Below are 16,808 nucleotides of genomic sequence, written 5' to 3' on the forward strand. Positions count from 1 at the left end.
GCGAGCGGGCGATTTCCCGGGCCCGCCCCCCGGGTTCTTGAAAGCTAAAGCGTGGCAGGGGCCGGGCCGGGGAAGCGGAGGAGGCGGGTCTCCATAGAAACCTCCACCTGTTTCCGGCCAGGCTGTGCGCGATTAGGGGCTGTTACCGAGGCCAATCTCAGCCAGCTCGCCTTTTCCCGGCGGCCTCTGCGGGAGCGGTGGGTGTTGTACACAATCATCATGGCGGCGGCCGGAGCCCCGGATGGTGAGTGTGGAGGGGGTGGCGGGCGCCCGGGTCGGGCCGAGGTGAAGCGGGAGCCCCTGGGGGATGCGGCCTGGCGCGGCGGGGGGAGCAGTCTGGCTCGGGAGCGGCGGTCCGGCGGGCGCCCGGGCAGAATCCGGTCCCAGGCCCAGCCCGCGGCGAGCGCCCACCCCCTAACCCCCTTGCAGGCATGGAGGAATCGGGCATGGACACGGAGGCCGAGACCGTGGCGACCGAGGGGCCCGCGCGGCCCCTCAGCTGCTTGGAGGCCGAAGCCGCGGCGGGGGCGGCGGCCGAGGACTCCTGCGCCGCGCGAGGCAGTCTGCAGCCTGCCCCGGCCCAACCCCCTGGGGACCTCGCGGCCCAGGCCTCGGTCAGCAACGGCGAGGACGCGGGCGGCGGCGCGGGCAGGGAGTTGGTGGACCTGAAGATCATCTGGAACAAGACTAAGCACGACGTGAAGTTTCCCCTGGATAGCACAGGCTCCGAGCTAAAACAGAAGATTCACTCGATTACAGGTAATCCCCGTGGCTCTGACAGCCTTTCCCACTTCACCTACCTAGTGTTGACGCTGTGCTAGGCACCGCGCTGGCCTCTTTCCTTGCATCAGCGTTCTCAGTGCTCACAACAGTCCTCCCAAGTAAGTAGTAATGTGCCTGTTATTCAGGTGGGGAAAATGAGACCCGAAGTCAGAGCTAGTCAGTGGCTGAGCTGAGATTCAAGTCCATTTCTGACTCTTCGGCCCAAGTTTCTAACTTGTGCTTCTAACATCTCTAATAAAATCACCTAAGGCGCTTGTGAAATTTATAGCTCCTAGGCCCTTCCCCCTGGAGATTTTGATTCAGTGGGTCTGGAATGTGGCCAGGAATTATTTTTAGCAAATGCCTCAGGTACTTCTAATAAGGGAAGTTTAGGAAACAGTTTTTGGCTCTCATGCTGGCCCCTTCACAGATGCTCATACTACTTAGTTTTTTCTTATTTACAGCAGTTTGCCATCCGAAATGATTTTCTTTTTACATTTTCTGCACGTATTCTGTAAGCTCCATAAAAACAGAAACCTTATTGGTTTCTATATCCCTGAGGTTTGTGGACTCTCACTTAATATTTGAGTCACAAGATGGTTGAGGAACAACTTGGAATGAATAATAGCTGATATTTATTGATCAGTTATTAAATACCAGGTGCTGCACTAAATGCTCCGTATTTATTATATCTTAGTCCTTAGAACGAGTTCGTACAGAAGGAACTATTGTCATTACTCTTATGAAGTTCTGGAGACTCAGAGAGGTTGTGAATTGCCTGAGTGCACAAAAGTAATTGGCAATAGAGCAGTATTCACTTTCGGGTCTGTTGTGCAAGAATGTTTTTCGTCTCTTTCTTTCACTGTCCTCTACCTTTTCTCAAGGTCTCCCGCCTGCCATGCAGAAAGTCATGTATAAGGGACTTGTCCCTGAGGATAAGACGTTGAGAGAAATAAAAGTCACCAGTGGAGCCAAGATCATGGTGGTTGGCTCCACGATAAATGATGTTTTAGCAGTAAACACACCCAAAGATGCTGCCCAGCAGGACGCAAAGGCCGAAGAGAACAAGAAGGAGCCTCTCTGCAGGCAGAAAGTGAGTCTGTCGTGTGACTGTTGGTCCTGGGAAGTGTGAGGCTTTGTCCTCTCAAGCCTAGGCTGGTTGTATCCTTTCTAGAATAAGCTCCTTTTTGGACAGGGCCCATGATGGAAATTTATGGCAGCAGTTGGGTGCGGCTGGCTGTTGAGTGGAGGTGACAACTACCTGAGATTTGCATCTTTGTCTCATCTGGCGGGTCAGTGTGTCTCAAGTCTATCTACTTTAGGATAAGGCCTTTGTAAAGGCAGGCTTTAGACCGGGTATTGAAATGAAGCAGATGTGGGTTTCTCTCCTATTTAGTGCCAGAGAAAAATGCCACTGTTGGAATTAATCCTCCATTTTACACAAGTGCTTGCATTTGCTTTTTTGGCTTGTGGCTTCCCTCACGTCAACAAGCCCTTTTCTGGATAGGCATGGAAATCAATAGCTTTCAGAGGTTCCTCTAAAACTGACTGTTTCAGGAAGCCAAATGAAGCTGACTAGGAAGATAACTCTGCTGATTTTCTTTTTTCCCTCTTCCTGGTCTGTGAAACGGGGGCCTGAATTTTTACATGCTTTGTTGGTCATTTTGGATGGAAGAGATCCAGCCTATTTTGTGCTCATTGTAGCCATTCAAATTCTTTTTTGTGATTGGGAAAAGTAAGCATGTTTCACTGTGGAAGGAACTGATTGGAAGAACCATCACTTGTGATCTTATCACCCAGCTAACCCCACCTGTAGTTATGGAGTCTCCTGGCTACTCTTAATGTGTTCCAGGAAAATAGATATTCTCAACTTAATCTGTATCCTGAGGAGAGTAAACCAACCTTGACCAACATCAGTTTCAGTGACCTTAGGCACCAAGGCACATGGCCAACAGTGTGAGGAGGACACAGTTTTCTGTTACAGGTCCGTAATCCCTTATATGTGCTTCCAGAACCCCAAAAGAGTCTGAAAACCCAAGTGCTTTTATAAATGTGGCAGCAAAACCTGATCAGAATTAGTGTGAATAGTCATGTTTTGCCCTAGAAATATTAACATATTTGGTAACAAGGTACTATCCTAGACTCCACAAAGAATACTTTGTAGTGTAGTTTAAAACCATATTACGACAAAAAAAGAAAAACTGTATTACGTTTATAAAGTTCTTAAAAGTTTTAGACTTTGTAAAGTACAAAATATTTGTCCTTAGGGTTTCAGATAAGAGGCTGTAAACCTATATTAACATCTAAAATGTGTTTATTTGGATACTTTTGCCTCTAAACATGGGATGATAATGTCTTGTAACTAAATGAGTGCATTTCCATTTTCATATCTTCCTCTGCCGCAATGTATGAAATTGTCAAATAGGAACATGTCAGACATGAATGAGCCTTCCCACTGGTTACACCCTTGGAGCATAACATGCCTCTTAAATACAGGTTTTGAGTTACTGATGGTAGCTTAACAGGCCTTAGAAGTGTTCTCCACAGTGAAGGGAAAATTCTTCAAAAGGTACTTGTGAGGTATGAGTCCAGTTAGGCTTCTAATCCACGCAGCTTTGTTCCGTTGATGCCGGTTATGAGACATAACGTGGCCTACTGAGAGGGACCCGTTCTCCTGGCTTTTCGTCAGCTTGCTCAAGAATCTAGGGCTGATATGTAGAGTGACCTTCTGCTAGTAGTCTGGCAGTGTTGAGTTTATTCCTGCCAGAGGGTTTCCACCATGCCGGTGCGGGTTTAAGCTGGCTCTTGGCCACCTGGTCCTTAAATTCGATTAAATGTTTACCCTCTACCCACTTGTTACCCTACAGTTCTAGCTTGACCAGACAGCGACTGTACCTGTAAAGCCACAGATGGAGAGGAAACAAGACTCAGGCATTTGGGCCAGACAGAAACAGTTTTAGGGGGCCATGAGCCTAATTAGAACCCTTAATGAGCTGCTTCAGACTCCTGAGGTGGGAGTGGGGTTAGAGACTTCTTAATGTCAGGCTTTAGAGTAATCGGCATTTCTCTTTGGAAATGTGGCTCCTGAGCTTTCTGTTTAGCTGGGGTTGAGGGTGGGGTTATGGGGAAGATTTGTGCAGTGGACTGAGTCTCCATTTGTTGAAGGAGTGCCCCTTCTAGGGCAGCTAAGCTGATTCTCAGCATCCTTACAGGTTTCTCTGGGAGTTCAAGTTGACAGAAACGGCTATCCTGTTTCGTACATGCCAGGAGAGCAAGCACCCTTTGTGGCTGTCTTGTCTTGATGTTTAATTCTTTCAGTGGTGATTTCGGGGGAGGGGGAGAAGGAAGTGGAGTTTATTTGAATTAGCCATCTGGAAATCCTGATTGCTCTAGAGCTTTGATGTCTAATGTGGTAGCCACATGTGGCTGATTAAAATTCAGTAATATTAAGAATTCAGTTCCTTACTCATGCTAGCCACATTTCAAGTGCTTAATAGCCACAGGTGACTCATGGCTACTGTTTTGGACAGCATAGATATAGAACATTTCCATCATGGAAATTTCTGCTGGACAGCACTGCTCTGTAGTGTCAAAGGACCCATATCTGTTGTCACAAAAAGCTTTTGAACCAAAACATTAAGGCTTTCTTCATTCTCTTTTTCAAAGAGGTAATAATAGATAAAATGCAGTCAGCTGTTTCATTTAATTATCTCTTCTGACTTATAGCAACACAGGAAAGTACTGGATAAAGGAAAACCCGAAGATGTGATGCCGTCTGTTAAGGGTGCCCAGGTAAGCCGAACTCCTTTGTGAGCATTCTGAAAAGGAACCAGACTCACCTTCTGACTTCCTGAGGTTCCTGCAATCAGGTCCTCGAGTCTTGTCCCGTCTTCTTTTCCTGTCTCGCCTTGTTTCTGGTTCCTCCCTCTCTTACCATGCTCTTGTGTCTCCAGGAGCGCCTGCCAGCTGTACCCTTATCTGGCATGTACAATAAATCCGGGGGAAAAGTGAGACTTACCTTTAAGCTAGAACAAGACCAGCTGTGGATCGGCACTAAAGGTACGGACTGCTCTCACCTCTTCCTGGCTCACTGCCTCTCGTACCCTGCAGGGCGTGGCCTTGGGTGCAATTCTGCTCCTCATTCTGAAATCCTTCTCCACTGTGCTTTGTGTGGTCCTGGCTTTCAGTTTTTCTTTTTGATGCTCGCCTTCTATTTGGACCCTCTTCCCTCATTCTTTTTAGTCTGATCTCAGGGCCAATCCATCAGACATTGGCTCTTCAGTTGCAGCCAAAACCAGAGGTTCCAAACGTGTGGCCTTAGGGCCAGGTCTAGTCCACAGACAAGGGTTTTATGAGTTTACACAGAATCTGTGAAAATCGGGAGGTTTCACTGGATCTGATTTTTTTTTTTTTTTTTTTTTTTTTTTTTTGCGCTTCTCTTGAAAAGAAGCAAAAGATCTAGCCATTCTGGACCTGCATTTTCACATGGCAACGATCAGACGGAGCTGAGCAGTGGTTTCAGGGGGTCCATGCTGTAGTCCTCACTGTTTCATTTATCTTTTATTGTAGCCAGCTTTATTAATTTATGTCACCTGCCTGGCTCCTGTAGATCAGAGTTTGCCCCCGTACTAGGGACCTGCCCCTCCTTCCCTGCCTGGTTGCCCTCTGCTTCCCCGCCCCTACCCTGCCTGTGCCTGTGAATCAGGCTTGCTTTTTGCTGGGAAGTGTCTCTGACTGTCCTCCCTCTCCCTTCCCCCAGATGGTTCAAAGTCTTGTCAGTTACATTCCAGAATTATCTGTGTCCCTTTCTTTGCCACTCTGTTGCGCCAGTTAACTCCTAGCATCTCAAATCGTGGTCTGTTAAAGCAAATTAACCTATATCCCTGCCCCATCCAGGATCTCTTTTGTCCTGCCCATCTTCTGTACTGGTTTTTCCTCACTGGTTCCTGTGCTCAAAAACCTTGCGCTTTTTAAGGCCAAGTTCAAATGCCTAAACACAGTGTCCCGTATTCTCAACGGTGGGGCCCAGTTTAAGTTTCTGACCTCACTTCCTGCCCCACTTGCATTGTTGTGCCCTACGTACTTCAACTGCATCACTCCCTGAGCTTCCCACCGTGCTTTGCACAGCTCATGTCTTTGCTCATTGCTGTGCCCTTACCCAGGATGCCTATTTCCCATTCCTGTTGTTAACAAAGTCTTCTGAGGTCCTACCTAAATGTGCTCTCCTAATGAAGCCTTCCCTGATATCTCCCCCACCCTCCAAATGAATTGCTGCCCCTTCTGTTCATAGAGAGCCCCGTTATATCCTCAGAGCACTCATTACTCTCTGACTTGTCTGTCCCCCTGTTAGATTCCTGGAGGGAACCGAACATGCCTAATTCACCTGTTTCTGGCCAGCACTGTAGGTATTCAGTGTTCGAGGTAAATGGTAAAGAGAAGTATAGGGGATCTCATCGTCTGAGGTTACTTGGTTTCAGGGACAGGCCATTTAGTATGATTCTGCTTAAAATGGGACCAAAGTTTTATGGAAAATAATTGGAGTAGGGGTGATGGGGAGTGAGATTTTAATCATGTGAAATATGAAAATGTTTCTGTTTTCAACCCTATCCTGATTCTTAAAATGAACAAAAACTGAAATGGCCAAAATGCTTGAGTTTTCTAACAAGTTTATGATTCCTTGCTATAGTCTTCATTTCACTTTCGATTCTAACTGCATGGGCAAAGCAAGTTGTGCATAATATTTAAGGGCTTTCCCAGCATTCCCAGGGGCCTTTGAACCCTTTAGCAGGTCATTCTCTTCTGCAGAGCCTGTCACATCATCAGTTTTTTTAATTGTGAGCTGCCCTGCCTCTGTCAGGTCGTCACTTATTCATGACCTTGCAGGTGATTTTGCTTAGTTCTCCACCATTGCATTGACTTGCTGAGAGCCTGCCTCTTCCTAGGCTTGCACTTTCACTCGGGCAGCCTAATGGGAGGCAGGGGCTAAGGATGCTGGCCCAGAGGGTGGGTGCAGGCAGGGGAGCTGGACGAGGACTAAGTGTGTCAGTGTTCGTTGGTTCCTCAGGGAGTGTTTTCAGGTTATGAAGTTGTATAGGAGCCAACATCGTAACTGCAGGGGCTAAAGAGAACCTCCCACACGTGAGTTAGAGGTTTTATTTCAGCTTGTAGGAGCAGCTGCCGTTCTGCTTTGGCACAAAGGCAGAGCTCTAGAAGAATCTTGATGTATCAGGGCTTCAGAGCTGTTGAGAGCCGCATTACTCACTAGCCTTGTTAAAGAGCCTGGCCGTGAACATTCATGTCTTCAAGGGTTGACCAAGGCCAGGCTTTCCATTCCCACCCAGACTGCTGTGTCAGTGTACCTCAGGTTTTCTTCTCACTTGGGAGCCCAGTAGTCCTGTCACCTGGGTGTCCTCAGCACTGTCCGAGGAGGACAGCTTGTTCTGGGAGTTGGCTGCCAGCCACTGGCTTCATCTTTCTGCTGACGTGACCATCCGAGCTGCTAGTTGGCCTCTTTCTCGATGGGGTGCTTTACCAAGTGGCACTCAGGGGCTTCTGCGGTAGCGTGTGTAGAAGGCAGCACTGACAGCCTCAGGCCCAGTGGAGGGGGAAGAATGAGCTCCAGGCAGGAACTGGGACCTGTGACCACGTGGAGCCGCCTCGGGGGAGCATGTGCCCTGCTTGTAGGGAACTCGAGTCTCTAATCTAGCTGATTGCTGTCACTCAGGAATGTGGGCCCAGGATTGTTGAATCTTCTGTGTTTTCAAGAGAAGCCAGAAGTTCATATTTTTGCGTGAAATCTCTGGACAATTCAAAATGGCTGATGTTTTTAAAAGTTTCCATCTTAAAGATAAGTGCTGGTCAGGTCCTACCTGTGGGTCACTGTTTTAGAGCCAATGAAAGTCAAAATCTGAATGAACATCTTCAGGTCCCATCTCCTCATCCCCATTTTTCAGAGACCAAGGCCCACAGGATGGAAGTAACATGTCTCGAGTCACCAACTAGACGACAGGTCAGGGCTCTGAGTTCCTGGTTTGTTTTGTCAACTTATTCGTTTTCCAGATTTTGCTTTCTGCAAAGCCTGTAATGAGTTTTCCAGCTTGGTTTCTCCATGTGCTGAGAACTCCTCCCTGAGGTGTCTGCTGCTTCTGGGCGGTGGCTTTGTTGTGTAGGTGCCCCCACCTCTCCTGCCACCAGCCCTGTCCTGCTGCCCTCAGCTCACCTCCAGTCTCATCTCACTCCAGGCATCCCTCGCTGCCTCCTCTTTCTTACCTGCCATCCTTAAACTTGCTGCAAAATGTCTTCTCACCCCATGGGATAAGTGGCATTTAGAGTGTTAATCATAAGAGGTTATGAATGCTCTCAGAGAACTTCTTCAAGTGTGTGTATTTGGAGGGGTGGGGGACCAAGGGAGGGAATGGGGGGGCGGTGAGTGAGCAGGATCAAGGGATAGAAACTGGTCTTAAAGCCCCAAGCATCCCCCTTCCTGTACAAGTCACAGGGGCATGCAGTTGCCTCTTTTTGGTCCCCTTGGCTATCCCAGGTGCCAAAGACCTCAGCCAGGGCTGGGCTTAGCAATAAGGGCGCAGAGGAATTTCTTGGGTGTTTATTAATCATCAGACGTTACAGAGTAACACCAGGCAAGCTATACCTCTGCTCTCAGAAACCTTTAATATACCTCTGTCAAGTCCAGTTCCCCATTTGCTCCTAAGAAGTTCCCAACTCCCAAGCAGGGCTGGAGGTGCACTGACCAGATCTTTCCCGTCGTCCCTAGAGGGTGGGGAGAGATTCCCCCAGCCACCAGCCCTGAGGAGGGACTACTGAGTCACAGGAGTAGAGCAGGGGGGCCTTTAATAATCACTGTAATCCCTCTTAACTTAGAGCGGACTGAGAAATTGCCCATGGGTTCCATTAAAAATGTGGTCAGTGAACCTATCGAAGGACACGAAGACTACCACATGATGGTAAGTAGCCGGCGTGGCCTGGCCCTCCCTAGACTCCTGCTTCTGCTCCTCTAACAGGGGATGGATGTTTCACTGAGGAGAGTACTCAGTGTTGAGAAGATGCGCAGGGTTAAGACCCTCATGTTGTCTTCCCATTCTTAGAACTTAATCCGTGACCTATTTCTCGTTCTGTTTATTTTGCAAACCGCACCCCGCCCCCAGCAGTTTAAAGGGGAGACACTTTATCTCTGCTGCATCTTTCATATCTGTAATGTTTTGTTTTTAGACCAGGAAAATAAATATAAAGAGGAGGTTAATGGCTTGTGGGTCTTCATTTTAAGTTTTGTCTTGCGTATGAAACAAAACCTCCCACTCGCCTTGGCGTCTGTGAGGGCACCAGGCTGCCCCTTTCTGCAGTGATGTTGCGTATCCCAGGGGGCAGCCCTCGAGTGGCCGAGGACCCTGTGGGGAGGGTGGAGTCTGTGACCTGGTTAAGCAAGGAGTTGTGCTCTAAAGAGAGCGGCTGCTCTTTCCCAGACAGCACATCTGGAGGCATTCCCCAGGTCTGCAGAACAGAGCAGGAGTTCCGTGGCGAGACTCCCTGAGCAGCTTAGGCAGACACCTGTCTCCCCAGCACTGTTGAAGGGACTGCTTTGAAAAGGAAGTTCAGCCACCTTGCTCCGAAGTTGCTGTGCCAGGGACCTGAGCTGAGTGGTGATAGGGTGTGGGCGGGGCTGCCTCCCTTGCTCGCTGAGGAGGTGACAGTGATGTAGCCACTGCGGCGGCGGCGGCCCAGCCCAGGGAGGAGCAGGAGCCAGCGGTCTGGGCTGCGGGTTGGCCTCCAGGGTTCACGGCGCAGGGAGGTGTTGGGAGGTCCGGGAAAAGGGGATCTCGAGGTATGGCGGTTCTCTCTGGGCAGATGACAGGTCCCCTGGCTCTAGGAGGTCAGCCAGTCGTGTCCCCTCTGCTGCCCTGTCGGGGTCTGTCAGCTCAGGGGCTTCGTCAGGCCATGGCTGGCCATGCAGCCCTGGGTGCACAGCTCATGGGTGTCCTCCGGGCAGTGGCGACGATGACACAGGCTCCTTTCAGGCCCTCGGGTGGCCCTTCCGCCACTAGTCTCTGTAGTCTTTAAAGGATTGCAGGTGATTTGTTTTGCCTGCTCAGTGAATTTTTCTGTTTTAAAAGTTGGATTTTAATATTTTCAGTTGGGCCCCTTCACTCCCTTTCGAAACATCTGTCTCACCAGTTTGACCCGGTAGGGTTTGCAGTCCCAGTTTTCAGACAGCCTGGGAAGAAGGATTTCAAACAAGTAGAGTGGACCATTTTGGACATCTTTTGAGGAGGTGGTGTGGACGGCTAATGCCTTTGTATTTAGTTTAAATGCTGATTTCCCTCTGGAGTCATTGCTGGCAGAGGTGGGTTCTAATCGCCCCATTTCTTTTCTAAACGCCATTAAGTAGCACCTTGGCCTTTGTCTTAATGAAAGTGTTTATTTCCGTCTTTGCAGATGCCATTTCACTAGCTAGATTCACAGGTCACCTTAGAAAAGGGGGGAATGTCACCTTAGAGAAATGTTAAAAAGCATAGAAAAGGACCGAGAGTACTATAACAAACCCATATATCCATCACCAAGAAATGACTATTGTAAATATTTTGTAACTTGTTTTCAATCTTGCTTTAAATAAAAGAAAATATACCAGCAGTGAATATGTCCCCATTGTCTTCCCCTCCCCCCATTGCCATTATCATGATTTATCATGTGGATCCTTCCATCTCTCTGTGCATTTATTTTCACGTATATCCATGACCAAGCTACAGTATTGTTTTGTGTTTTTTCAGTTTTCATAAATGGTATCATGGTATGTATCGTTCTGCAACTTGCTTTTTTTTGGTTCGACATTACGATCTGTCTGTATTAACTCTAGATCCAGTTCATACCTTGTAAAAGTAAATCTAGTATTCATACGAGTAGGTCACTTTTAATTTTGCGTTCCCTTACTGATGGATATGTAGGTTGTTTCCAGGTTTTTATCATTTCTGACAGTGCTGCTTTGAACACTCATGTCTGTTTCCTCCTGCATGTGTGACAGTTTTCCTAGGGCAGTGGTTCTCAAACTGGTCTCTGGATCAGCAGTATTACATCACCTGGGAACTTGTTAGAAATGCAGATCCTCAGGCCCCGCCCCACCTCTCTGGAACCAGGAACTTTAAGGGCTGGAGCCCACCATTCTGTTCTAACAAGCCCCCAGCTGGCTCTGCTGCACGCGCGAGTTCGGGAACCACCGCTTTAGGATCGGCTATGCTTAACTCTCCCACCTTTTTATGTTTTATTTATCCATTTATTTTTGACAGGAGAATGCTCCCCATGTGCACAGTTTTTTTTTTCCCCTTCCCCTTTTAATTAATTCACTTCTCAGCCCTCCCCGTGTTTGTTGTGCTGCCTGCTCAGTCTCCCGACCTCTGAAGTACCGCTTGGTTTTCCTTTTTCCCTTCCAGGCGTTTCAGTTGGGCCCCACGGAAGCCTCTTACTACTGGGTGTACTGGGTTCCAACTCAATATGTGGATGCAATCAAAGACACTGTGCTGGGGAAATGGCAGTATTTTTGAAAGCACTTTCACCTCTGGCCCAGGAGACTGACCCAAAGTGAAGGACATTGCTGGGAGAGGCCTGCAGCATCCCTGGATTTCAGAGTTCTGGAACTTTGTTCAAAAAAAATCTATATCCAATCTAAGGTGATGTGGTGACTGAAGCCAGAGGTGATGTACTTTCACCATTAGCTTAATTTTAACTTAAAATCACCAGTTCCCTTTCTTGCAGTCAGCTTCATACCATTTTTAAAAGTCAATATGGTGGAAATCAATAAATCTGAATTCTGAACATGTTGTGTGGAATACTCTTAAGTGTGTTTGAGAGTAGATCTACCAATTTTGTTTAGAAAGCAATTATCAAAAGCTTTCTGGTTTCTTTCTTTTTTTTTTAAGTGATTTCACCTGAAATATTTTCATGACTCTTTGGTTGCAAACATTTGGACTGCGTTGTGATGAGTTGGGGTGGGTTTTTCCCTCTCTTATATGAAATTGTATGCAGAATGTGGGGTTAGTAAGCCATATTTCTCTGTCCATTGATTCAGAATGAATTCTTTCCCTTTTTATTTTCCCACTTCCTGGATTGGAATTTATGTTTTAAAAACCCAAAGATGTCAGTTCCTCCTCTTGTACCTCATCACCACTTCCTTTCCTGGCTTCCCTCCTGCCACGCTGCTGCTCGTGAGCACTAGGCGGGAGAGGAAGAGCTGTGGGTCTGGCCGGGGTCGCTCACACCGGCCGTGGTGACTGTTGAGCGGCAGAGTGTGTCGCAATGACTCCTGTCTGAACGTCTTGCCCTTTGGGCCCCGATCTCTGGGGAGATCCGCTGCTGCTTTGACGGTTGTCTGCAGCCCTCACTGATTCGGCTTTGAGGCCCAGCCTGGCACAGGTGTGCCTGGGTATGCTGACAAAGACCTCTTTGAGAGGAGCCAGGTGGAAGCCAGTTACACAGCCCTACAGCCACAGACCCAGATCCTTCTTTCCTTAGAAGTTTCGAGAAAGTCTTCAGCAGTCCAATGATTCTTTCAGTTACGCGTCTCCATTGGGTCCTTCTGCTCATGTGTTATGTTCAAGTGTCCTTCATCCCAGGTTCAGAGATGCTGCCTTTCTCAAGAAGAAGACATCTGACCTAGTGGGTTGGCCGATGTATTTAAACATCGAAAATGGGATAAATGGCTTTCGTGATTAGCTCTCCCTCTTCTGGTTTTAGCCCTTATGTTCTTCGTCCACGTGAAGTTCTGTTGTCTCCCGATGGCTTGGTTGACTCTGGAATGAGGGACAGTCTCTTGGTGAATGATACCCTTTGTGCTGTTCGCTGTTGCTCTGCTGCTGTCTTTGCAATTCTCGTCTCACTGGTGCAGGCCCTCATAGTAAGGTTTGGCGAGAGATGTTCCAAACTTCACATTTTGGATTCTAGACTGTTACCCCTCATTCTGTGAAATGTATTAGCATGTGTTCGCCTAAGATGACTATTCCTTGTGAGCCAGTTTATGGTGATATTCTGCGCCCTTCCCTTCTAAGCTGTAGTTCAGGAATCCAGCCCATCCAGACAGACTCTTGCTTTTCGTGGTGTAGTCAATGCCAAGTTATGCATCTGGGCAGGAAAACCTACTGTTGCTTTTTTGGGGGGCATAAGTATGTATGGGAAGTGTGTAGTGTTCAGGAAACTGGTTTTCATCCTTGAAAAAGGAGCAGTGACTGTAGCTTTTCTGTCCTCGTTGGCCCGCAGCTCCTGGAGAAAAGAGTGCTTCTTTGCTTCTTGTTGAAGCCTCCCTCTGCAGCTGACAGGCCTACAGAGGAAACGGTCACGTAGCAAGAAGAGCGTCACCTCAGTTTGAATACTGCCCTTTCTGTTGGCCGGCGCCCCTGTCCTGGAGGCTTGTCCTGACAGTGCCACACGCCTGCTTTTGGTCTCTTGAAGCACGCGTCTCCGTCCCCAGACTGGCCACGTGGGGCTGCTCTCTGAGGCCCTTCCTGCCAGGTCTCCTCACTTCCCCAACTTGTGCGGCTGCCCGTGCCACCTGACGCCCCTCCCTCCCGGTGACAGCGTGTGTCCCGTCTGTCTCCCTGCTCCCCGAGGGCCAAACCGCCTCTCGCTCAGGCTGGTGTCATCTCAAGACAGGACCAAAGCCTGTGTGAGCCTTTTTATTTTAAGTAAAATGGTGCTTTTTTCCTTACTTGGAGATATATAAATAATGTAAATGACATCTTTTCATATGGACCTGTCTGAGTATTGCTTTACAGAGCTCACTAAATCTGCTGGAACCATCTTGGGCTCTGGCTCCCGACTCCGTGGAGACCTTGCTGGAAGCCCCGGAGAGCCGAGGGGGCGGCACCAGGAGCCGCTGGGAGGAGTGTGGGGTGTACAGCCGTGCCTGGGTCCCAGCAGTTCACTGGCTTGTCACTCGGCCCCGTGAGTGGTCGCTTCATCATCATCTTACGGGCCAGAACGTACTGACTAAACCTGTGTTAGCAAACTGAGACTCTCTGCCCTTCGGTAGCCTCACGGTGTTCATTTTTCCCTCAGGATGCTTTCTGGGCAGAGCCCTGGCTGTGATACCCTCGCCGCGGCCCGGGGCGTGCGTGCAGGGCAGGGTGGCCGAGGCCGCTGCTTTCTCTCGGGAGGTCGTGCCGGCGGTCCCCCTGCAGGGCTCGCTCGCTCGCTCGCAGGCAGCCTGCCTTTCCTTCCCTCCCTGAGGCGACTTGGCAGGATAGTGACAAGCTTGTCCCTGCGCGGCCTGGCCCCTCAGCTCTGTTCCGGTCAGTCCGGTCAGAAAATGTAGAAAGACAGTCCCGACACGTACTGGAACTCTTTCGTATTAAGTATTTTAATCGATGACAGGCCTTTAGCAAGTAGCATTAGCTCTTTTTAAATGAAGTCAAACTGAACTAAGGATGCACTTTCTCCGGAGTTGCTGCTTTAGATTACAAGGGCCAAGGAAACTCACTTTGCCACGTCTCTGAAAAGTTGCCGTATTTCAGCCGGAAGGGGCTGCCTTTCTTCTTACTCTCACTCTAACCACGTGCCTGGAGGAGCCGTCCTGGGCTCCGCACTTGGCCCGCCCTCTTTGCCGGGGGCAGGGAAGGGCGTGGGTTGGACCCCGGGTGCCAAGGGCCACGCAAGGGCGGCTTGCTTTCCACTGCATCCTCTGAGGGACGCCTCTTTCTCTCCTTGCCTCTGCTCATGCCTGTTGTCTTGGGAAAAGATGGTCCCTTTGTCTTAAGGCTTTGTGAAAAAGTCATCTCCAGTTAGGACTGGCCCCTGTTTCCTTCTTAGAGGGGCCTGGTGGCCTTTCTGAAGTTACAGGCGGTCAGGAGCCCTCCAAGGCGCGCGACATCTGGCAAGTTTACCTGCCAGGCTGGGTGGTTCTACTGCTTTCTGAATTTCTAAGAATCTCTTCATTTCTTAACCAGTTCTGCAGAATTATTTGACAATATATATAAGTACCATGTTTTCCTTGTGGTGTACGCTCTGTTCTGGTTTTTGTTTTTAATCAAATGCCTGTTTGGGAGGAGATGAACGTATTTAGTCTTATTAGATTTGCGCTGCTGGATTGTTTTTTTAAGTGTAACCTTGACTAGCTGTCTTATTGTTTATCCTGTAAGATTAGTCTATCAATTAAAGTTTGATAATTAATTGCGTCTTCTTTTCCTTACAATTCTTCACGCGCCTAATCTGTACTGGGGATTGACCGACATTTGGAAATGAGCCCAGAGCCATTTTTGGCCAGCTGTGGTGTACCATGTTACTGTCTTACTTATTTGGCGTATAAGTATATCCAAGTTTGTTCCTGCTGAAAATAGTTGATAAAGGGGTTTGATTTGTTTTACACTGTGTTAGTCAAACTACCACCTCGGCAGTCAGCCACGTCCCTGTTAGGGCTGTTCTCCTTGGCCCGGCCCCCAGGCATTGGAGGGGAAGCTGCCTCCCAGCCCTTACGCCTCCCGCCTAGCACCTCGTGTGACTTCACTCTTCGAGGATGTGTTTGGTGAAACACTGAGATGGAGCTGTAGCTCTAGCCTCAAGCTACAAAGACCCAGGAGGAGGGAGGGAGATCTGTTACCAAAAATGGGACAAAAGCAGAATCCTTGGCACAAAGAGTGACTATAGTTTGTCAGAACTGGTTTTGACCCAGCACCACTCCCACTGGAACCCTCTCTTCTCTTCCCCCTGCGTTGTAAATGTTCCTGAAGGTTCTGGTCTCACTGCCCCTTCCTGGCTCTTTTCCACTTTTCCAATACCTCATAATCCTGAAACAACACTGTTAGATTCTTAAGCCTCTGACTGTTATATGGGAGGGAGGGACGGGTGGGGCTGTGCTATATGTTGCCTGCTGCCCACCTAGGGAATCTTCGGTCTGCACAGAGGGTACTTCTGGACTCTATCCCAGTTCTGAACTGTTATTGCAGACACCTTAAAACGAATAGGATGATTGACCCTCCTAAGATGGAGAATGAGATAAACTCCAGTCTGAATTTCTTACCATATTTGGGGGGGGGAGATATCTTGGCATTTTCTCAACTGTGGGTAGCTAACAGAACACTTTCTACAACAGGACGCCACAGAACAGACTGTCATTAGGGCAGGAGGCAAGGACTTCTTCCTGCTTTTGCCCCAGCGGTCTGTCTAGCCCATGCCAGCTGTAGGAAGTTGACGTGCTTTCCACCCTGGAGGCCTGTGCCAACACCACCCGGCTGCTTCCAGCTGGGATTAACCTCTGGCTTTTCCAGTTCATCAAGGCTATTTTTGTTCTGAAGCCTTGTTAGCCTATCTTATTCTACTGATAGAACCTTTCCTACTCTTCACCGCATTTTATAACTCCTACCTCTCAAGTTTCTTCTATTTTTACCACTTTCCTCCATATCTAATTTCAATCCCTTGCTGTCTTCCCTTTTTTGTTTTGGAAATTTCCAAACCTACAGAAAGTTGAAAAATGCTAGTGACCACCTCATGCTTTCACCTGGGTTCATCAGTTGTTAAAATATTAACTCCATTTGCTTTCTCTCACATACTTTATTTTGCTGAAGCATTTGACAGGCATGCAGACATCATGGCACTTCACCTGTGGATATTTAAGCAACATCTCTGAAGAATAAGGCCATTGTTATACCTAAGTATGACACGGTTACCTCACCTAAGAAAACTAACATCAATTCAGCAATATCATCTAATATACAGATGATATGATGTTAGTAATATCACCTAATATATCTTCTAGAACTGTTCTTTCCAATCAATAATCCTTATGTTTTTGAGTCCTTCTCCCAAGTCTTGTATTTTTTTTTAATGGCTTTTTTCTCTCACTTTAAAGTAATCTCCTCCCATATGTTTTTAATCTTAATTTCACAGTGACCCCTACTCTCTTTCGCTTCCCGTCATGAGTCTTGTACTGTATGTTACTGCAGCTTCTGGAGCTGGGGTTCAGGAGGAGGTTGTCAGGGAACTCACGCCCCCGCTGGGTAGAGTCCCCTTGTCTTCTGATCACTCTGGCTTCCCTCCCACATCTAAGTCTGAGATTT

General features: G+C 48.2%; 1 protein-coding gene across 12 annotated transcripts; it reads left to right on the forward strand.

Moving 5' to 3' along the window:
• The first annotated feature begins 5 nt into the window (after positions 1-5).
• UBFD1 (ubiquitin family domain containing 1) lies at positions 6-14,930 on the forward strand. 12 transcript variants are annotated; one of them, XR_007472177.1, is made up of 9 exons: positions 80-244; positions 430-759; positions 1,647-1,855; positions 4,489-4,554; positions 4,716-4,821; positions 6,113-6,163; positions 7,716-7,771; positions 8,641-8,723; positions 10,210-10,409. XR_007472177.1 is itself a non-coding variant. In XM_049699313.1 (8 exons), exons 1-7 carry the CDS (start codon positions 220-222, stop codon positions 8,719-8,721), a joined length of 888 nt encoding a protein of 295 aa, XP_049555270.1. In that variant the 5' UTR covers positions 80-219; the 3' UTR covers positions 8,722-8,723; positions 13,018-14,930. The 12 variants fall into 12 exon arrangements, 10 of the variants coding, with proteins under 10 accessions (XP_004268624.1, XP_049555270.1, XP_049555268.1 ...); XR_007472176.1 differs by lacking the exons at positions 7,716-7,771; positions 10,210-10,409 and adding an exon at positions 11,199-11,216; XM_049699313.1 differs by lacking the exons at positions 7,716-7,771; positions 10,210-10,409 and adding an exon at positions 13,018-14,930 and having other exon boundaries at positions 6,113-6,183.
• Positions 14,931-16,808: the final 1,878 nt, after the last annotated feature.

This window comes from Orcinus orca, chromosome 16 (genome assembly GCF_937001465.1).
Source record: "Orcinus orca chromosome 16, mOrcOrc1.1, whole genome shotgun sequence".
Classification (NCBI taxonomy): Eukaryota; Metazoa; Chordata; class Mammalia; order Artiodactyla; family Delphinidae; genus Orcinus; species Orcinus orca.

What these genes read in the sequence shown, in the direction of transcription:
- UBFD1 (XM_004268576.2), top strand. Translation starts at nt 220, where the DNA reads ATGGCGGCGGCCGGAGCCCCGGATG. An exon ending in GAAGATTCACTCGATTACAG is followed by an intron (nt 760 to 1,646) that starts GTAATCCCCGTG and finishes CCTTTTCTCAAG; the next exon opens with GTCTCCCGCCTGCCATGCAG. An exon ending in AGCCTCTCTGCAGGCAGAAA is followed by an intron (nt 1,856 to 4,488) that starts GTGAGTCTGTCG and finishes TCTGACTTATAG; the next exon opens with CAACACAGGAAAGTACTGGA.